The sequence below is a fragment of the Hemiscyllium ocellatum genome, chromosome 12 (genome assembly GCF_020745735.1).
Source record: "Hemiscyllium ocellatum isolate sHemOce1 chromosome 12, sHemOce1.pat.X.cur, whole genome shotgun sequence".
NCBI classification, from domain to species: domain Eukaryota; kingdom Metazoa; phylum Chordata; class Chondrichthyes; order Orectolobiformes; family Hemiscylliidae; genus Hemiscyllium; species Hemiscyllium ocellatum.
Genome location: NC_083412.1, coordinates 60,189,292 through 60,212,422, shown reverse-complemented (window position 1 = coordinate 60,212,422; position 23,131 = coordinate 60,189,292). Strand labels below are relative to the sequence as shown.

The 23,131-nt window shown below is 38.2% G+C and overlaps 1 protein-coding gene across 2 annotated transcripts in view; it reads left to right on the top strand.

The window, feature by feature from the left end:
* The window catches only part of tent5c (terminal nucleotidyltransferase 5C), a 31,566-nt gene extending 8,685 nt beyond the window's left edge, over positions 1 to 22,881 (top strand). Inside the window, exons 2-3 of one of the 2 annotated variants that reach the window (XM_060833081.1) lie at positions 4,141 to 4,236; positions 18,634 to 22,881. In XM_060833081.1, coding sequence (XP_060689064.1) covers positions 18,658 to 19,812 — 1,155 coding nt within the window. In that variant the 5' untranslated portion in view covers positions 4,141 to 4,236; positions 18,634 to 18,657 and the 3' untranslated portion in view covers positions 19,813 to 22,881. The remainder of the gene's footprint in view (positions 1 to 4,140; positions 4,237 to 18,633) is intronic. The other variant, XM_060833080.1, reaches the window with a different exon arrangement.
* Positions 22,882 to 23,131: the final 250 nt, after the last annotated feature.

Sequence of the window (23,131 nt, the reverse complement as noted above, 5' to 3'; positions counted from 1 at the left end):
CATTTCTGATGTGTCTTTGATGTAAGGTAATGTGGCTATAGTTTTTGGTTGTGTTGTGTCTGCTTGTTTGGGTTTGTTTCTGAGGAATCAGCGGATTGTGTTTATTGGGTACCCATTTTTCTTGAAAACGTTGTATAGATATTTTTCTTCTGCTTGGGTGCTGCAATGAAATACTTTTTGCCTTGTAATCATTGTTGTATTGCTGGAAACACAGCAGCTAATTTGCATTCAGCAAACTTCCACAAACAGCAATATAGTAATGACCAGATTATTTGCATGTTTACTGAGTGAGTTGTTCAGTGAATAATGTTGAATGAGGGATAAATATTGTCCAGGATACCACAGATCTTACCCGTACCCTTTCTTGAAATAGTGCCATAGAACCTTTTACATCCACCTTAGCTTTCAAGTAGACTCTCAGATTAACTGTGGCTGAAGAAGGAGGTGGATAATCAGAAGAAATATTGCTGTTGTATCAAGGTGGCTAAAGGTTGGCCAAATGAGAAAACAAAGAGAGGGATGCACAGGATGTTAGAGAAGAGAAGTAGTGTTTGTACGATAAAATGTATGATTGAAGTAAATTGCAGAAGTATGGGATAAAGCCATCGAAAGAAAATTACAAAGGATGACATATGGGAGATATAATTCCATTGATGGTGTCAGTGTGGTGGAATGGGCAGATAGAAGCTGGAATGAAATATGTACCAGCACTATTATGTAATATTTTGAATAGGTTTGAGTTTGTGGTGCATGTTGTTTGTCCCTCAAGGAGAAAATCATTATGTTCATCATCAGGAATAATTGGTAGGTTTCCAATGGGTATATAAGTAATTGCTAAAAGGCTGATTTGTGCCCAGAGGATTCTGCTCCAAACCAACAGGAAACCACGGACAAATTTATTTGGACAATCTGTTGGCTCAGGGTTAAAAGTTTGATGATATTGTTTTGCCATTTCTATCAACGTGGGTGCAACATTAAGAGAGCAGTTGTTGGCATCCTTTTCATTGCTTCTTCATTGAAGATAAAGGCTGATTGACACTGTGGTCAAAATGCTCAGCCCATCTTTCTAGAATTTGAGTTTTTCTCTGAGCATTGTTGACCAGTTGGCACTGGGGAATAACTGTTGAATCACTAGACTGGCACCTGTATATGTGTATGAGTTTTATATATGTATCACATATTTCATGCACATTGATACAACCACATTCATTTTCTGTCACCAATTCCCCTTGAACTGAATGGTTTCGTAGGTTCTTTCAGAGGGTAGTTAAGAGTCAACTACACAAGAAAATAAAGTTTTCCATATTTCTCCCCTTATTTTCAAACAGTGACCACTTATTCTAGAGTCTCTACATCCTTTCCACATTCCACCATGTCCAGGCTACTTAGAGTCTTGTGTGTTTCAATCAAACTAGGGAGATGAGAGTTTGGTCCTGAAAAGTGTTCTTGCAGGGTTTTCAGTCTCTTGCAGGGTTGGGGGATGGAGGGGGTGGGGGGGGGCGGAATGTGGGGGGAGCGGGTCAATGAATCTTAATTCCTTCCAGTGAAGAAACAGCCCTCTGGCCCGAGCTGCCCCTGTACATTTTCACAGCTACAGCTGCCAATGAATCTTCACCTGCTGCTACATCACTCGCTCATCTCAACAGGACTTACGACAGATGGATGACAAGATGACAGACAGAAAACGACCATATCTTGCATGTTACTTAGATTATATTGAGGGGCAGTTATGCAACATCAGCCTCACCCTTTAAACATATCTTGGTTAGATGCTGAGTCTAAGTGCTGAAGATAGATCCAGATTTATTGAGTGACAAAGGCAACTCCTGTGTTTTTTTAAACTGTGTGCATTCCACAACACATTGCTGATCCATCATCAAGACTATTGGACCTAGAATAATCTGATCACATTCGCTGGAATTGGCCTCCACATGCCGGGGTATATGAATCTCTAGGTCACTGAGGGCAGGAAATCTGACAGCTCCCCTCCGGTTTGGCCTGACTCCCAAAGTGGTTTACTGGCAATTATAAGTTGCATCTCTATAAGAACGTAAGACATACGAGTGGAAGTAAGCCATTCAGCCCATTGAGTCCAGTCCGCCATTTAATCATGGCTGATAGGCACTTCAACTCCAATTACCCACACCCTGTACAGGATTAATTCCTGTATCCCTTAATTCCTTGCGAGATCAAGAATTTATCAGTATCTGCCTTGAAGACATTTAACGTTCCAGCCTCCACTGCCTCTGTGGCAATAATTTCACAGGCCCATTACTCTCTGGTTGAAGAAATGTCTCCTCAATTCTGTTCTAAATTGACCCCCTCTAATTCTAAGGCTGTGCCCTAATTGCTGGTCCTAGTCTCCCCACCTAACGGAAATAACTTCCCAGCATCCATTCTTTCTAAGCCATGCATTATCTTATAAGTTTCTATTAGATTTCCCCTCAACCTTCTAAACTCTAATGAATACAATCCCAGGATTCTCAGCCGTTCATCTTATGTTAGGCCTACCATTCCAGGATCGTCCTTATGAGTCTCCGCTGGACATGCTCCAGTGCCAGTATGTCCTTCCTGAAGTGTGGGGCCCAAGATTGGACATAGTATTCTTAATTGGCTTAACCAGAACTGCATAAAGTCTCAGAGGCACATCACTGCTTTTATATTCCAACCCTCTTGAGATAAATGACAACATTACATTCGCTTTCTTGATCACAGACTCAACTTGCAAGTCAACCTTTAGAGAATCCTGTACTTCAGCTTTATGAATTTTCTCACCATTTACAAAATAATCCATGCCTGTACTCTTTTTTACAAAGTGCAAGACCTTGCATTTGCTCACGTTGAATTTCATCAGCCATTTCCTGGACCACTCTCCTAAACTGTCTAAATCATTCTGCAGCCTCCCCACATCCTCAGTACTACCTGCCTGTCCACCTAACTCTGTATCATCAGCAAACTTCACTGTAATGCCCCCAATTCCTTCATCCAGATCATTATTATATAAAGTGAACAGCTGCAGCCCCAACACTGAACCATGCAGGACACCACTTGTCACCGGCTGCTATTGCAAAAAAGAACCTTTTATCCCCACTCTCTGCCTTCTGTCAGATAGCCAATCCTCAATCCATGCTAGTAGCTCACCTCGAACACCATGGGCCCTCACCTTATACATCAGTCTCCCGTAGACAAGGAAAATAAGGACATAAGAAATTACGGACTATACAGCTTTACCATTTAATAGGTTTATGGATTAACTTTTGCCTCAAGTCCACTTTTCTACCCTATTCCCATAGTCCCTGATTGCCTTGAAAGGGAGAGTATTATGGAAAGTAGTTCAATATACAGTTAAAAACTGAATGGATTTTGGCAGCAAGATGGCAGGTAGAATGGCAGATCGAGGAATTAAGTTGGAATCAATTCAGTGGTAATTTTGAGAGTAATACAATCCTCTGGCTGTTAATTGTCCCACAATATAGACACTTTTAACATATTCAGATATTTGTATTAAATTTCAGGGGTCCAATATTTGCTTCAAAGAATTGAAATGGAGAGGAGGTTTTGTATTATCTACAGATCTGGTTTGCCAATGTAACTATTATTAAAATTGATTTTACTATTGTGTATTAGATGTGTGACAGCAAACATTACTACTGTTTCTCACTTTATTTTCCTTATGGAAACAACCTTAACTGGAATAGCTATAATCCTTTAATGATAATTAATTTCATTTTGGGTGTTGACCACAAAGTAAAAGTACACATAATTTGTTGATCCATCTTTAGTTATATTTCATTAGGCATGAAAGAGTAACTGACATGTGAAATAAAACTGATTACATCCTGGTGGACATTAAAGATTTTGTAGCCCAATCAAGGACAGCTCGAGAGTTTCCATGCTGTCAAACTCACCTCAATCAATCCCATCAAAAAAAATGATTAACTGGCTAATGTGACTGCAAGTCAGAAGTAAATGATTGGTTGCAAAGTGCTTTGAGATGTCCTGTGAATTGATAGGCACCATCTATGAATACACTCATAGTTGCTAAGTTTTTATAGATTTCGTCTGGATACTCATTTGTTAACTATAGCTATTTTGTGTCATCAGCAAAGCTAGAATTTCTGCTTTCAATCCTTCATTTAGGTCATTTTGGTGGATTGTAGGAAGTGGAGATCTAAAGATTGATTCCAGGGTTGAACTATAAGAAGTAACAAGTTATAAGCACACACTCACCTAAAGGTATGTTACCGGGCATATGCATATGTAAGCAGCCATCTTTCAAATGACTTGTTAATCTGAAGCTCCATCTACTTATGGAGTCATAGAGATGTACAGCATGGAAACCAGCCGTTCGGTCCAACCTGCCCATGCCTACCAGCTATCCCAACCTGTTCAGAGAAATGTAAAGATCACATGATGCTATTCATAGAAGAGCTAGGTTATCATCTACATCTACCCCTCACCTTACACCCAGCAGATGATATGGTCAATTATTTCATTTCAGACTGTGGGACTTAAGTTTCCAAAAATTGGTTGCAGAGTAATTTTAATGAGTTTCCTACTTTGCGCCAGTGAATTACTTAATAAATATTTCCTTGGCTTTAAAGCAGTTTGCGATGCCCTGAAGGCATGAAAGGCACCATAGAAATGCAAGTATATTTTTCTTCTTTATTTGTGACTACTTGTATACTGGATAATAAATCTACTTTTAAATTACTGGTGAGGTCTCAGAAGGTGAATCAGTTTTCAAGGAAATGCTGAAAATGGACTCTAACATGCAGTGCATTTAACTGGCCACACAAATGGTTGCAGTCATTGGGATTACACACACATATATAGTTGTACAATGTGGCATTACAAGACTATGGCAAAGGATTTACATTGCAGTGGGGACTGCATTGTTACTGGAACCAAGTAAACAAATACCAGTAAGTACCAATAAACATGCATCTTCTGGACTGCCAATTCAATAGGTTTAGAGCAGGGTTACACTGTTACAATGGACTTGCATATTCAGAATGAGTGTGAAGAACAATATAAAATACATGTAAAACAATACAAAAACACATCAAACTGTTAAACTTTAGACCAACCACTCACAATATCAGGGTGTTGCTTGTCAATTATAAATTCCCTTCCAAATTCTTTTCTTCGCCTTTTATCCTAACGCCTTTGCCTTTCTGGTGGAATCCTTTTCCAAGAGCCATTCTTTCTGAGTGAGTTTGTTTATCTATAGGCATTTTACAGTTGGTGCTTCTGTACATCAGTTCCTGGCAGGTCAACAACTACATGCCAGCGTTTTTTTTGTGATCAAAAACTGGCTGTGTTTCCCTAAAAAGTGATTTTGGAAAGATGAGTCTTCTGTGAATTTAATATTTCCAATCGTCATTATGCCGGAGAAAAACAAAAGCTTCTCAGAAAATGTATTGCCAAGGACATTAAATAAATTGCTTTCATGTTGTGATGGATACTGGCTGAGGGATGGTGATTGTTCTACTAGCGATGGTTTGTTTAAGTGCCTTGTATAGCTGGGCTGTTTACCGAGCTTTAAGAACCAGCCTACAATAGTAGTCTAGAGACTCAGAACAGAACCTTCTGGTCTTGCTGATGGCGAGTTTTGAAGACAGAAAGAGTATTTAGACTGGAGGCATCTGTGAATCCTGTTGCCTTTCCATCTCCAACAGAATTAAAGTTCTAGATGAGAAGGCCTATGGTTAACCTTCCCATCTGGCTGTCAAATCTGGCCCCTTAATTTGCCAATTCATGACCACTTAAAGAGCTCATCTCAGACTTGTTAGTCTTAAGGCAACAGTAGGCAACATGTATAACAGGGGAAAGAATACAGACTCTCTATCAACTCTGGGGAGGGTATCTTGGCCAAAGGCTATCAGTGCCTGATGGAGGGGTTAGAGAATGGGAAAAGAGTGGCTGTCACTGGGCAGGAAGATGCCTGCTGAGAGCCACTACTGCCCTTGCTTCTGAGCAGCACTCCCACCCACAATTCCTCCTGCATCCTGTGCAATAAGGCCCCACACTTCCTACTCCTTCCCGATACCTCAGTGATACTAGGACTCTGATTGGAAAGTCTCAGTAGGCAGGACTCCTGCCCCCATTACCTTGATTCCAGGGGAAGGACCTCTCTAGTAACTCCTTCCCCCCCCCACCCCCCTCTCCCAACAAACCTGATTCGTTTGTGGATCCATAACCCTTCCTGAAGAGATGTACCATGAGCCTTTTGCCAACTCGACAGCCAACAGGTGAGACACCCAATGCCAGAGCAAGATTCAGCCCACAGATAGGAATGGGAAACTCATTTTCCTGAAGGATATTAGTCAGACAGTTGGGTTTTACTATTATTCCAGTGGGTATTAGGCATTTCATTTTCAGATGCAGCTTATGAATGATCAGAGATGTTGAAATTGGTTTCATAAACTTTGTTGGGATTTGAATTTGTGCCTTCCGAGGGTACTGGTCCAAAACCACAGCCACTTCATTGCCATACCTGCGTACATTATCTATGCTTTATCTCACCAGTTTATTGTCACATTTTGCAAACGTGGGTCAAAACAGATTTTAAAGACCAGATGGTAGATCATCCATTGTACGTCAGACAATTTCCCAGCTCAGTGCACCTGCCTTGAGAAAACTTTACCCTGAATTGTGCAATATTTATTCAGGGTAAGATAGTGTTGGTGTTGTTTGGATGGGGAGGTGTGCAGATTAAAGTTGATCTGCTGCCTCTGGTGGTGACCATACGAGCTGCTGAGTGCTATATCAAACTTACCTGGTTAGAGAGGCAAAACCTGCCAGCACACCACCCTCCTTACCTGCATCCAGGGGCCCCAAACAGTCCTTCCAGGTGAGACAAAGGTTCATCTGCCTCTCCTCCAACTTGTTTTACTGCATCCAGTGCTCCCGATGTGGTCTTCTCTACATCGGGGGGACCAAACATAAACTAAGGGAATGTTTTGCCGAGCATCTCAGCTGGGCCTGCAGGGGCCAACCGGACTTTCCAGTCACCGCCTTTTTAATTCCTCTTTCCACTCCCTTTCTGACATGACCATCTTTGGCCTCCTCCATTGCCACAATGAATCAAACCGCAAATTGGAGGAACAGCACTTCATTTTCAGCTTGGGCAGCCTACAGCTCAGAGGATTCAAAACTGAGGTCTCCAATTTCAAATAACCTCCCTTCCCTTCCCTTCCCTTCCCCCAACTCTCTTCGCCTCTCCCACTCCCTGCCACTACTCCCTGCCATCAACCAGATTCATTCCTCCCATTGACCAACCAGGTTGTACCCGCTACCTGTCTCCACCTATCCCCACATCACCACTCTGCCCCCTGCCCACCCCCATTCCTGAAGAAATGTCAACGTTTTCACCTGATGCAGTCTGGCTTGCTCTGTTTATCCAGCTTCCTGCTTGTCTACCTTAGATCAAACTTACTGGCTACTGAAAGCGTTCTTCTCAGAACTCTTGGACATTAGTTGAGTTATTTTGTTAAATATTAGATTCTCATTGCCATCCACTCTCCATACCCCATCCTTGTGAACTCATGTTAACCTATGCCCTAACCCATCTCCAATCATCTGTCATGTATTCTGTGTCAATTCATGAACACCCCCTCCCCCATTTCAAAGGTCCTTTACAGCTCTTATGCAACTTAATGCTATTTGATGCCAATCTATGTTTCCTACATATCCATGCCAACACACCCAGTAAACACCGTAGATTGGCTATAGGAACATTTCAGAGACAAAAGAAAATAAAGCTCTAAATATCTATTATAAACTTCATTGTATAAAATGATCTTATTCGTGAAAGTCCATAACATACATCTAAATCCTCTGACATACTTAATCCCTTATAAGAATGAACATTGGTATTCTTAATCCAACTTTAAATGCTTCAATAACCTCTTTGAGCTGAATATCAAACTGGGAACATATAGCTCTCTTCTGTAATGATGAAAAGCTGTGGAAAGCAATGAAGCAATAACAATGCAATAATTATAGCACTTAGGACTGAGTTAACAAATATGTATTGAAATTGATGGTAAAGAATTTTTTTTAACTCTTGTGAACACATTCATGCAGTTTTATCCTCTATTTTTTAAAGGACAGGGGATTTAAATAACCTGGCAGTTTGACAGGTTTACACTCTTCAACCATACTTCAAGAACAGTTCTGCCATTGTGTCATGGAGCATATATCACAGAGTGAGAATGCTGCTGGAATAAACATTAGGTCTGTTTATTCTCTGTAGTGAGGACAGATGAATCTCCAGGAGCGTCGGAGGCTGAGGGGTGACCTTATGGAAATTTATAAAATCATGAGGGCATGGATAGGATAAATAGACAAAGTCTTTTCCCTGGGGTGGGGGAATCCAGAACTAGAGGGTACAAGTTTAGGGTGAGAGGGGAAAGATATAAAAGAGACCTAAGGGGCAATGTTTTCACGCAGAGAGTGGTACGTGTGTGGAATGAGCTGCCAGAGGAAATAGTGGAGGCCGGTACAATTGCAATATTTAAAGGGCATCTGGATATGTATACGAATAGGAAGGGTTTGAAGGGATATCGGCCGGGTGCTGGCAGGTGGGAATAGATTATGTTAGGATATCTGGTCGGCATGGACGAGTTGGACCAAAGGTCTATTTCCGTGCTGTACATCTCTATGACTGTATGACTCTGCAAACATCTGGCCCTATGCAAAATATTACTAAGGACACCCTGTAATATTTAGCTTTGTGTAAAACCCATTTAAAATGAAAAAATGTACATTTTCAGAATATAATTTTCATAGGAAGGTATTCAGTTGTGTGCAGAAATTGTAGTACTTTCATACCATGAACTTAACTGGAAATAGAGAGGATATTTATTCAATTGGAGTGCTTTACCTGAAATAAATCAGAATGGAACTGATTGCTCACTGGTTCTTCACACAAATGAACTAGTGTATTTTTTATGAGTGACATATCAATGTTTCATGACATGTATTCTATTTATCGGAGACAGTTAAAGAAACCATTGCAACAAAGCATTTAAGAACTGAAGAGATAAAGGAAAAAGATGCATGTTAAGAAGGCAATGAAAAGTAAGACTACGTAAGGGAGACAGGAAGAATTGAAGATAATGTTGCAGAAATGGAGACATAAAATTGTTTTCTTCCTTTTCTTAATGAGTGAAGTCACTGAAAAATCAATCAAAAACAATCCAAAATGTACTTAGTAAATAATCTTAAGAACTAGTATTACTTAATAAATGGCTTCATGAGTGAGACCAACAAATGAATTTAAAGTCAAGTATGAATCATACTCACTCTCATAAATGTCAGTAATTATATTAAGATCTCTGACCTATTCCAGGTCATGCTAATACATGCCAGTATCTTACAAAAAGTGGGAAAATATAATCAATAATTTTGTAGCTGATGAAATCAGTTGAAGCTGGTTTATGATGTCACTGTGACGTCATTGCTATGGAAATATTTTTATTCCTCCAGTTACCTTTCTTTTTAAGTGTTATAACCAGGGTAACTTTAACCATCCAGGGTATGGAGTTTCCATCTTTTTAAGATGTGTGAAAACTAAACAGTGCCTCAATGGCTCCAGTTCTCACTTTTCAAGCAGTAATGTAACCATTTATTGAAACAGGTCAGTTTGAGATCTATTCTTCCCCAGTAGTTACTAAAGATTAGCCAGTGTAATTTTAAAAAATACTATTTGAAGTATCTTATTGCAAATATGAGACAGCAATCTTGGAAATAAATGTTTTGCATTTTACTGGTACATTTCTTTATATAATAATATAAGATATATAACGTTCTGAAGTGCAGAACCTAAGTAATTCATAATATTGCTCACAAAGCATTACCAGCATGTAAAAAGTGGCTAGTAAGAGATAGATTGTTGTCTATTGTGGAGAAAGAGGGTGATATCTGCCAGAGACAAAGGACAATGCTAGAATATTTAAAGGGGACTTTGCATTGGATTTTGAGGCAAATGGTAGCTGACAAAATGTTGCTGGAAGCAGAGATGCTGAAGGTAGTGGATGTTGCCATATTGATAGACCAGGGTGTACTGCAAAGGCTGATTATGCTCAGAGGGGATAAGTTGTCTCATCCAGATGGCTAGCACTCCCAACTTGCAAGAGATAGCAGAAGGCCTTATCCTAATTATCCATTCTTCCTGACTTCACTAGATGTGAGGAACATGCTAGAGGATTGGTGCGTACTAAATCTGACATCCTTACCTGAGAAGGGATGTAAGAACAGCTAGCTAGTCAGTTTAGCATTAGTGGTATTTAGAGAGTTTTGAATTAATGAAGGACAGCCAACCTCATTCAATTTGTAATGAATAATTTAATTGAATGTGTTGATAGAGTAATAGGGAGTATTATTGAAGGGAATATAGTGGATGTTGCTTAAATGATGTTTTTACAAAGTAACATATAAAAGGCTGATTTCAACATTGAGGCTCATGTTTCAGGATGAAAAATTAGTTTAAGGATAGAAAACATCTAGGAGTGGTAAATGATATGTTTTCAGGCTGGAGAATGGCGTATAATGGTAGTTGTCAAGGGTCAGAGCTAGGGCCACTGCCTTTTTAATATAAAATTTTGGAATACAGTGTAAAATTTCAAATTTTGCTGATAATACCAAACTTGGAGTATAATATCACTGAACTGCAATATGGCATAAAGAGGTTTGCAGAATTACAGTAAAGGGGCAGATGAAGTTTAATACAGAGAAGTAATGATATGATACAGTGTAGAAGAATAGCTGGTGAGAGACAATGTAAATTTGATGACACATCTTTAAGGAAGGTGTTGGGATAGAGGACCTTCTGTGTCCGTGAGCATGGAACTTTCAAGATGGCAGGAAAAAGTAAATGGGATATTGGACATCATTAATAGAGTTATTGAGTACAAAATAGGGGAATTTATCCTCAATCTTTGTAAAGCTTGATTTAAGCTGCATTTGGAGTTTTGTGTCCAGTTTTGGTCACTAGACTTTGAGAAGAATGTGAAAGTCCTTGAAAGAGTCCAGACGAGATCTACCAGAATATTTTGAGGAAATCAAGTACAAGGTTAAATTGGAGAAGTTGGGACAGCCACCTTGGGACAAAGAGATTGAGTTGAGATGTATACAGTTATAGAGTCATTGAATTATACGGCACAGAAACAGACCTGTTGGTCCAATTCATTCATGCCAACCAGATGTCCTAAACTAATGTGGTCCCATTGGCCAGCATTTGGCCCATATTCCTATTCATGTACCTGTCCAGGTGACTTTTAAATATTGTAATTGTACCAGCTTCCACCATTTCTTCTGGCAGCTCATTCCATACATTCACCACCCTCTGAGTGAAAAAGTTAGGCTCTTTAGGTCCCTTTTAAATCTTTTCCCTCTCACCTTAAATCTATGCCCTCTAGTTTTGTACTCCCCTAACCTGGGGAAAAGACCTTGACTAGTCAGCTTATCCATGTCTCTCATGATTTTATAAACCTCTATAAGATCATCCCTCAGCCTCCAGGGAAAAAAAAGTCCAAGCCTATTCAGCCTCTCCCTATAGCTCAAACCCTCAAATCCAGGCAATGTCCTTAAGTTTACAGTTTTAGATAAGACAGATAAAGAAAAACTGTTCCCATTTAGCTGATGGTACAAGAGTAGTGGACACAGGTTTAAGCTTTTCTTTTCTGTCAGAGGGTCATCAGTCTGTCGAATTTTTCTTCCCAAACAGCAGTGGAGGCAGGGCCACTGAATATCTTGAACACTGAATTAAGTACATGTTTGATTTACAAAAGAGTCAAAAGTCACGCAGAGTGTGAGGTGAGGTGGGAGAGTAGACAGGAAAGTGGAGCTGAGACCAAATCAGAGGAGGCTGTCAGGACCATATGGCCGACTTGCGCTCCAAATCTGGTCGGCATAGACAAGTTGTATCAAAAGGTCTGCTTCTGTGCTGTATAAGTCTATAACTGTATAACTCTCAACTCAACCTCTTTGTTTCAAGGTAGCTGTAGCAACTTCTCCAACTTAACCTTGCACTTAACTTCTCAAAAATATTCTCATAAATCTCCTCTGGACCTTTGTGTTGTTTTGGGCAAGATAAAAAGGAGGAATTTAAGGAAGAACTGTTTTATGCAGCAATGATAATGAACTGGAACTTACTGTCTATGATCAATGACTGCAAAAGGAGATTCAAAATTTATGCAGTATAGACTCATAGAGTTACACAGAACAGGAATGGATCTTTCAGTCCAACTTGTCCATGCCAACTAGATATCCTAAGCTGATCTAGTCCCATTTGCCAGCATTTGGCCCATATTCCTCTAAACCCTTCGTGCACCTGTCAAGATGCCTTTTAAATGTCGTAATTGTACCAGCCTCCATCACTTCTTCTGGCAGCTCATTCCATACACTCACCACCCTGGAGCAATGGCTGGGCAGTTGGATGGGTTGTGTAGATATAACTGGATTGTTCTGCAGAGAAGTGGCTTGGACTCGGTATACCAAAATAGCCTCTCTCCACACCAATAACTTTCTTTAGTTGAAGCCATTGCACAATGCAGGAAGGGGTTTAATTGCCAGTCTTTGCTCAATCAGCTGATTACATTGGAATGAGAATAAGGAGTGCCATAATTTGTAATCTTGCTTGACATTCTGCTCCCAATCACCATACAAGGATTCCAGTTGTACATGCATGTTGATTGAAAATAAAATTGATTTAGGTATCATAGCCAAATAGACAGTTGACATTGCCTAAGTTTAAAGATAAAGAAAAGCTACTTCAGTAGTGTACTGGAGAATTTCTAATTACAGTGAAATTGTGCTCCACCAAGGAGTCAACATCTTTTGGAGTCTTGGAAATGAATAACAAAAAAGTAAATTTAAATTGCTTTTACTTTATATCATTTCGCACTCTGCCCATATACTGAGGTTGATTGATATCATGCCATTTTTTCACTCAATAATACAACACTTAACCTTCCTATTTGGATTTGTGTATTTGCTTGCTTCGGTGGTAACCTATAACTTTTCAGTCAGAAAGTCATGGACTCAAGCCCCACCGTGGGTACTTGAACAAAGAAATCTAAACTGTTACTTCACTACAGTGCTGATGAAATATTTCACAAGAAGTGCTATCTTTTTAAGGGAGTGTAAAATTGAGGCATTTTCTTCTTATGCAGGTGAATTAAACATGTCTTAGTATTCTTTCTGAAATTTAACCCTCAAACCAATCCCACCAACCACAGACCTTCTTGTCACTTTATCCCATTGTGGGTATGGAAAATTGACGTGTGCAAATTGATATTTGCATTTTGTGTTAAAGAAATGAATAGACTTTAAATATCTAATTGATTGAAAAATGCTTTGGGACATTTTGAGAATGTAAAATGTGTTTATATAAATGCAGTTTCCTTCGTTCTTGTTGGTATATATGTTAAATAGCTGTGGAGGTATCATTCTTGGACTGGAATGTTCCAAGTATGCTATCACATAAAGTTCTTATTGATGAACCTTTCTGAAATTCAAGACGTTTCAATCTAGAACAAATCTAATCCAAGCGAGTCCCAGAACTTACGTCTCTTTATTTGTAACATATTAATTTAACTTCTCACTGTCTATCTACAAATCACATTAGAAGGAGCTTTCATTAAACTCCATCGGTCCAATTATAAAAGTTGCCGATTTTCTAATTGATTTATCATATATTAAGTAAAGCAATTTTCCTTTTAAATTGAAGATGTTGCCTATTTATGACTAAATTTCTGTCAGGATCAATCTTTTGTTTTTCTCACCAGTGTTATTAGCTGTCAATAGACATAATAGTGATCTGGCCAAAGCTGGTCAATGCAAGTCCCAACCCAGGATTTGAGCACGTGATCCATGCTCACTCGGCGTTGAGGTAGTGAGGGAGTGTCCATCGTGTCACCCGTATACAGGTAGTTGGATGATGAACCAACCAGATGCATATAAAATCCCATGGCATTATTCCAAGAAGAATTGAGAAGTTCTCTTGGTGTCCTAGCCAAGACATTTTTTAAAATCTCAAACAAATCATGCTGCTGTATATCTCTCTCTACGTTACAAAAATAGTTACACTTCAAAAATTTCCATTGGTTGAGTGAACGTATAAGGAGCAAGAGTAGACCACTTAGCCCTTCAAAGCCTGTTCCGCAATGCAAGAAAATCGTGGCTGATCTGATTTTACCCTCAACTCTATATTCCCACAAGCCCCCCATCCCTTTCATCCCCTTGGTAATTAAATATCTTTTTAGCTTTGCCTTAAAACTATTTATAGACTCTGCATTCACTGCCCTTTTGAGGAATGGAATTCCAAAGACTCATAACCCTTTCTGTTTTAACTGGGCCACCCCTTATTTTTAAACTGGAACCCTTAAATCTAGATTCGCCTACAACAGAAGACACCGTTTCAACATCCATCTGGTCAAGTCTTTCAAAATAATTTCAAAAACTTCCAATTTCTTTGTAAAACACATTGAGCTGTTGTGGGATCATGAATCTGCTTTTTAAGAAGAATACAGAAAACGTTTTAGACATAAAGTTTATTTTTGATTAATAAAGATAAACTTATAAAAAAGCAGTACAACCTGGACACAGAAATAGCTGATCTACGTTATCTCAGACTCATAATGTCGTTTCCAAATCTGACTTTTAAACCCCCGAGTAAATGATGCCATTTATTGCATGCTGTAGTTGGTTGAGCAATGTGCCTCCCATGTTGCTAATGTAGTCACCAATAACGAGGTGAAGTTGCATTCGAGCCAAATACTTAAGCGTGTCCATCTACTTTCCAAAAAGGATAAACTCAAAACATCCCCTATCATTGCAGCATCTCCCAGGTGCACGTGAACTGACATCCAATCAGAGGGGCCACTCGGGTTAATCCCAATTAGCCGGAACCTTTCGCGATGAAATAGTGCAGACACAAAACTAAAACTGCATTAATAATGTTGTGTTCAGATCAGGAAAAGCGCAACGTAACCAAAGTCGAACGGCTTTCTGGTGTGGATGGGGTTCGGCTTTTGCTAGTGTGTGCTGCAGGTGTGTTTGTGCGGTGGAGAGGTACAGCAAATGTTTAGACTGTGAAGGGGTCTGAAATCTATAAATTGCAGCAACGCAGGCAGCAAAGCATTCATTTGGCTGTCAAGTTTTTGTGGAATTGTGGGTGGTTTTAGTAACTGTTACGATTTTCTATGGTTCGCGTTAAATGCATCTTTGTAAGATAAGAAGCTGCATTTTGTTTTTCTAGTCCACCAAGGCTTTCTGTTTTGTACGCAATGCCTTCTGTACTTTCGTTGTCTTGCTAGTTGATAAGTGTTACTTTCAGAAGCTAATTAGATTGTAAAGTAACCCATCTTTTAATCATGACGATGCGTTCTTCAAGGTTAGTTTGTTTTATTAGTTTAGTCCTAGGTGGTTGAATTGTTGAATGAGTGATAAAATGAGGCTTTACTTACAACTTTGCTGCCCTGAGCCCATTAATATAAAACACTTTTTTTAAAAAAGTTCATTGGTATTAAACACCTCATGCTTCACTTAATCCTAATTCAAATATTTTGGCAGTTTCACTCACAATATTATAAGCAATATTTTTTTTAATTCTTTCAGGAAAGAGCAGGTGTTCTCAATTCTTTCATTGAAGACCAGCATTAACTATATATACTCTCATGAAGCAGCATGATAGATATTTGTTGCTTGACTGTTATTTTGTACTCCCCACTTTCTAGTGAATTCCAGGCATTAAAATAGTCCTGCTAGCTTGAGTCGATTTGATAGTAATGACCATCTCTAAATAGTTTTAAGGTTTTACATCTATGTAAAACAATTTTTAAGTTTAATTGTAATTTGAATTTTCCAAATTCACTTTGCAAAATGCTTCAGTTGCTTTCTTAATAGCAGCTGTTATAAATTTTTTTTTATTCAACAAGAACATACTTTATGAATCATTTTTGGCTACTTAAATGTTTTTGGCATTGTTTTAGAATGTACTTGTTGGCAAATCTGGTTTTAAGCTGGTGTGAGAATGTGAAAGTCAAATATTTAAGTTGTCAGATCTATAAATTTTGATATTTTATAATTTTGTTATATTTGAGGAAAAGTCCAACAATGTGGTAGAGTTGTATTAGGTGTGACTAAATATGCTTTTGGAGAACTAATTAACTAGCTTAGGGGCTTAGTTTAACTCAGAGCTTCATTATACACTTTTCATTGTGGATTCTTAGATATTAATTGTGGAACTGGAGGGTAGTTAACAAGGCCCTGCTCAAAAAAGAAATTAATTAGTCTAATATTTATTGTGGACTCGGGTGCTGGATGGTTGGTTTGTAAACCAGTGATACAGTATGGGTTTGATTCTCAGATCAGTTGAAGTTACCATGAAGGTCATTCAGTCACTTGTCATCTGAGGCATGGTGGCCTCTGGTAAAACCACCACCAGTCATCTTTGAGAGTAGTCTTATTTCCTGTATGACTGACGATTTTCCATTTTCTTGTGGACTACCTATAGTCCAAGATTCAAGATCAGCTAGTAAGCATTTAGAAATACATGAGGTAATCAAATCTAAAATATCTTAATGTATAATATTTGACGAAGTTACACGATAGGTAAAATGTTTGTTAATGAATTTTCAGGAAGTTGTTAAGCAGTAATAAACCAGAAACCTGCTAAGCAAGTTTGTGAACTGAATGAATCTGCATAGTTAAAGGGGAAAGTTTTTTTTTAGATTGGAGGTGCATATTGATAGTGTTTTCCTGTATTTCAAACTTGTTTTATTCTTTGTATGGTGGAAACCAGAGAATTAGGAGTAGCATCTCAATTAGCTGACCATACAACAATGGGTTTGGCTGACAGTGAAAAAGCTGTAAGATACTTCAAAAGGACAACAGATGATGGATATGTTTAATGTGCATCTCACAAGTTAATTTTATTTGGATGGAAATAAAGAATGGAACTAAACCATTAATGGTAAAATACTAAATGATGTACATGAGTAATGTCAGTAGCCCAAATAAATAATTGAATGTAGTCAGTGCTATGACCAAATTTAAGCATTTTATTAAAGAAAAGACACTTTGGAGTATACAAATAAGGCATAAGTTTCATTAAGTAGTAAATGTCATTCTTTCCAAAAAATGGTAACAACAATAGGATGATACTAGGGTTGGAAAAGGTTGTGATGAAAAACTTGTCATAAACTGGTTTCACCAAAGCAGATAATGCACACTAGAGACTTTTTTCAATAAAGTAGTTATTGCAAACTGAGGGGATGTCACTGAAACATTCATAAAGTTATAATCTTGTATGCAGTGGGGTTAGACATTTTGACATTTGCATGGTTTCCCAGAACTATTTGATGAAAGAACTGTTTGACCATTGTTTTAAAGGAAACTCTTAAATGTGAAATATAGAAAGCAGCGGCACTGCAAAGACAGTGTAACTAGTCTGGAAAAGCTCTAACAAAATCTACAGGATGTATTAACTAATACTTAAACTTTTCAGTTATTTTTAAGTAAACATTCTTGAATTCAATGTTAATATGAAATAGATACAGTAAATCATTTACTCAATGTCAATAAATTGACATGCAGAATATGTATCTGTAGTTTTGTGCTAATAGTGCCAGAAAGCCATTTGACTCGGTGGCTCTTAACAACTTGAGCAGTTCAAAATTAATCCAACTATACTGCTCCATATAAGGTTTCACAATTTCCAGGAAATGGGTTTCTCTAAAGCCTTAATCTCAGAAGTTCACATCTCGTTAAAAGTACTCAACCTTTTTTCATTTTAACTTGTGGTTTTGTGGGTGATTTGTTTAAATTAGCACACTGTCGACATTATAATATTGATCACTCTTTAAAAGGCAATTTATTACCTGTAGGGTATAGCAGAACACTGAGGTTGTTGAGCTTGCTAGCATGTGACCCTCTTTTGACAACTTGGTCTGTGTTTGCATAACTCTACAAATGGCCTATCCTGCTGAAGAACTTTTTTTTGAGCTGTATTGAGGTTCTTTAGCATTCATTCAATAAAATAATGCTTCCACTTCTGCCATTTCATTTATCTTTAAGCATGGGAAGAACAGTTGCAGCAATCAGTTGAGTTTCTTTGACCCGTGGTTGTAAAAGAACTATTGTCACGATACCCTGACATGAGCTTGACTGACCTTATTAGTTATTTGCTGTGTCCATATTGTGCCATGTAAAAAACTAACTTGCTTTGTAAACAAGTGAAACAGCTGAGCTGGCACCCACTAAACATTTTGCTATTTGGTTATCTTGGTGTCATCGTGCTACAAAGCAGATTTTTTTTTTCTTTAACTGTTATTTTGTTCAACTATGGGCATATCCCTGAAGTGAAGTTTTTCAACTGTTGTACGTTGCAGTTTTCCTAATGGATAGTAAGTACAAAAAGGTGAAATTTTTCAGTCCACCTAAATTGTAATTCTAGACCTGATGCTGAACAAACAGCTTTGAACTCGACTGGTCCTCAATTATCATTATATTTAAATATTTGGGACACTTTGTCATGTGTGTTTTAACTGCAAGCTCTTTTTCCCTGAAGAGCATCTTATTTTTAAGTACATGTAATTAATATACTTATTTTCTCTTTTCCAGTGGATTAAAGTCCAAAGACCCAATATGGCTGAAAGTAAAGCCACTAGTGTGCTGAGCTGGGATCAAGTGAGCAGTTTGAATGATGTCCTCACTGAGGTGGTCCTCATTCATGGCCGTGGAAACTTTCCAACATTAGAGGTCAGACTCAAAGATGTGGTTAAGACTGTAAGGACCAGGCTATTTGAAAGTGGAATTCTAGTACGGGATGTCCGTCTTAATGGGTCAGCAGCCAGCCATGTCCTAGTAAAGAATAATGGCTTGAACTACAAAGATTTGGACTTAATTTTTGGGGTTGATCTACCAGGGGAAACTGAATTCCAGTTGGTAAAAGATGTGGTGCTGGGTTGTCTGTTGGAGTTCCTTCCAGAAGGAGTTAACAAAGAGAAAATCACCCCCCTTACACTCAAAGAGGTCTATGTGCAAAAAATGGTGAAGGTCTGTACGGATACAGATCGTTGGAGCTTGATCTCCCTCTCCAACAATAATGGAAAGAACGTGGAGTTAAAATTTGTGGACTCTCTCCGCCGACAGTTTGAGTTTAGTGTTGATTCCTTCCAAATCATCTTGGATTCTCTCTTATTTTATTATGATTACTCGGAGAACCCAATGAGCGAGCATTTCCATCCAACAGTAATTGGGGAAAGTGTATATGGGGACTTTGAGGAAGCATTAGATCACCTCAGGAATACACTGATTGCAACCAAAACGCCAGAGGAAATCCGAGGAGGAGGACTGCTTAAATACTGCAACCTTCTGGTAAGAGAATTCAAACCAGCCAGTGAAGAAGTAATTAAATCCTTAGAGCGGTACATGTGCTCTCGTTTCTTTATTGATTTCCCAGACATCACTGAACAACAGAGAAAGCTAGAAGTCTACCTCCAGAATCACTTCATCGGCGAGGAGAAAAGCAAATATGATTACCTGATGATCTTGAGGAATGTTGTGAATGAGAGCACTGTTTGTTTGATGGGACATGAAAGACGCCAAACTCTCAACTTAATCAGCCTTTTGGCGCTCAAGGTGCTGGCAGAGCAAAACATCATCCCTAATGTCACCAATGTCACTTGTTATTACCAGCCTGCTCCATATGTCAGTGATGCAAACTTTAGCAACTACTATGTAGCGCACACTGCCACTTCATACCAACAATCGTATCCTACCTGGCTTCCCTGCAACTAATAAGTAATGCTATGTTCACAATTGACTTGTGTGCAGATTGATGCAGCTCAGCTCACCATTGTGGCTTCTTTCATTCACCTTAGCTGAGAAGGGAGCAAACCCTGTGGCTGTTGTATATGTCGCACGTATTAAACTGCAATGAGAATACAAGGATAATATGCACACATTACTTTTTGCTGTAGGAAAATCCAAAAAAGTCACTGATCGATGGTACATAAATTTTTAGGACTATAACTCTATGCTATCAAGAGTCCTGATAGTACACTGTGTCATAGTGTTCTGGCAATGTAAATTTCTGTAAAGGGTTATCTATCCTCACACTGTACTAGCAACAAATTTGTTAATTTTAGGGCAAAAATGCAAATAAGAATTCACGATAATTCAGCATTTTTTAAAAATGTAAGTTTGCAAATAAAAATGTAGGGATTTCAGTGATTTGCTTTTTTTTTGAACATGAGGCACAAAGGAAGAAACCTATAGTTCACACTTTGGTTAGAATTCTGTCATTCCTGTAGTGACTTAGTAGGGGAAGGTGGTGGGTGTGAAAGAATTGGTGTGCTTGTGTATAAAGCTGCAAAGATCTGCTACACAACTGCAAAACAAGTTTACAGATAAGCAGGCCATATTATAGTTGGCTTGGGTGACAATGATGGGCCACCTCCATACCAAGAAATGAGAATGTGTAATCTGGAAATTTCTACCTCTTGAATAAATGACAATTGGTATTTGAAGGTAAAATCTTGCATTTGCAAAAACATTTTAGAAGATAAAATTCAGAACTAAATTTTCCTGTTATTTTTGTATAAGCTCTGCTGCTCAGGAAAATGAGCTGAACGATCTTAAGATTAGTTGCACACCATCCCTAAGTTAGCTGTGTTAATGAATACAGCCAAGCCTTCTGCAGAGTGAGCTGCAATGTTGAATTATTTTGGTGCAGAAAATAGCTATGCTTCTGCATCATGGTGTATAAATACACTTTTTTTCCATGGCTGCTTGCATCAGCCTTTTAATCTGAATCCCATTCCCAGGTATTAGAAGTTTGGGCTGAAGTTAGTGTATTCTTAATGCAGCTTTACTGGGTTGGAGGAAAGTCCAAATCTAACAAGCGTCAATTTTTAAATTGTCCTTACCACTCCAGTAAGTGCCCTGGAATAGGGATAGAGAGAAGTGTAATTTGAACTTTCTGAATTCTAAGGCTGTCAAATGCATGGTTCATGGTGTGAAAGAAGTACAAATTTTGCTAAGTTCCAAGTGCAGAAACTAGTGTGCAGTAACACTGAGCTTTGCCTGAATTTTAGTAAGTTGAGTATCTCTTTCTTTGAGCTAAAATATAGGTGACGTTAGATATTAAACCACAGAGGTAATGTGACATGAAACTTTTTATTCATGTTCTGCTCTGGACCAGATTGTTTTGTCCTTCAATTTGAATGGAGTTTGTGAATAAATAGAATCCTCGATTTAAATATAACGAATACTTCCTGAAACACCTCTGGCCTGGAAATGTCAAACTTGATATTTCTGAACTGATTTGTTAATATCCTTCTCTCTTTTTAAGAGAAGAGAAAGTGGGTGGGAACAACTTAAATTGAATATAACCAGTGGACTGACAGTAACAAAGTACATCAAATTACTTCCATTAACATTTTTGAATTAATACCAGGAAAAATTATGCAGCAACTCTTGCCATTAAATAATAAACAAGAACACAGTGTACTATTGGTGAGGCCTTTTTTTGTTTTTGAGATTTAATTATGCAAAGTGTTAATGAATGCAGTCAATCTAGGATGGTCCAGCACACATTCCAGTTCAGTGTGAACATAGTATTGCTGTACTTAAGTGCAGGGGACAATTGAAAATTGCAACTTTAATAAATTGTATACTGAATTTCAAAGCACCAGCTCAGAATTACATAGAACAGAAAATAGCAGAGTATAACTTTGCAAATGTAAAGGCTTTATTTTTGACACTTATGTCCTTTTAAACACTTGTGTATAGTTTCAATAAAGAATATTGGGAGAGGCTGTGAGGACTAGAACTTGGGTATACTTTTAAAAGCTGGTTAGTGAGGTGGGTTCTAAGTTCTGAATTGAACAAATTCTTGTCGCAGTCAGGTTCAGTGAATCTTGATCAGAATTGTGCATGAGGAAGTCTGTTGCCCAGTATTTCCTGAAGCTATATCATTAAGGGAAATAGAGAAATAAGTTGTAAAGTTGTACATTAAACCTTTGTATTGCACAGGGAACTCTCTCTATAGTGTCGATTTCTATTGCAATGTGATTGTCTTCTAAAGACAGTGGCAAATTTCTGCATAGTTGCACAATTCGGTCAGATTTGTTTGTAATCTGGATAATATTAAACTGTTCAGCCATTGTGTGGGGCATCGAAGTTGCATTTGGTTCTGTTCTCAAATAGATACCTAAAATATTCATTTTCTAGGATAGTCACAAGGTAGTGACACAATGGGAATATTGAATTTCCCAAACAGTGGGGAGGGAAAAGGTGTTAAGTACAGACAGTCAATTAAATCTGGGATAATTTTTTTTGCCTTATCACATGGTGAATTTACCCACCCAGCCAGCAAGAAAGTCTGAAAAGGATAGGCTTATAATTTTTTGGGCATCTAAGCGTGCTATAGTCTTGAGTGCTTGCTACTACACTTAATGTTGCAAAATGTAGCTAAATCAGATACTCAATGCTTAGTTCAGGATTGTGTAAATACTGGGTGAGTGTATGAGGCATTGGAATTCTCTTGCTGGTGTATGTTTTTTGTTTGATTTTTGTACCCTGATTTCAGTTTTCCTGTAACTAGGAACAGGCATCAAAAGGAGGAAACGACTATTCTTATTCAATTTTTTGTTGGGTTTGAATAATAAGTATAGAGATGATTGGGGCTGAGACTTCTACTCCTGTGAGAATTAAAGTTGTATTTTTATTTTAAGATTAACTCAGTTATTACTAGCAATACTTGTGTATTTAAAGTTTCCAGATTGTGCTGCTGTACATGCTTTGTACAAATATGTAGACCTTTGGTCCCTATTTGACAATAAAGACTAACCAATAAAAGGTCAACTCAATTGAATTTATTTTTTAAACAAATTTGCTGATTGTCCTTTTTTTTTCCATTTGTCTGACAAATCGAGAAACTAGATGTTTGTGCTAGGTCAAACCACTGCATGACATAAAAGAATCATTGAATTGCTGTATACGTCAGTTACAAATTTCAGCCATCGTATAGAATTCTACCTTCATCTCTTTTTTTTGCTTTAGTTCCAATTTTCATAACTTTAAAAGACTGAGTTTTTACACCACATAGACTTTG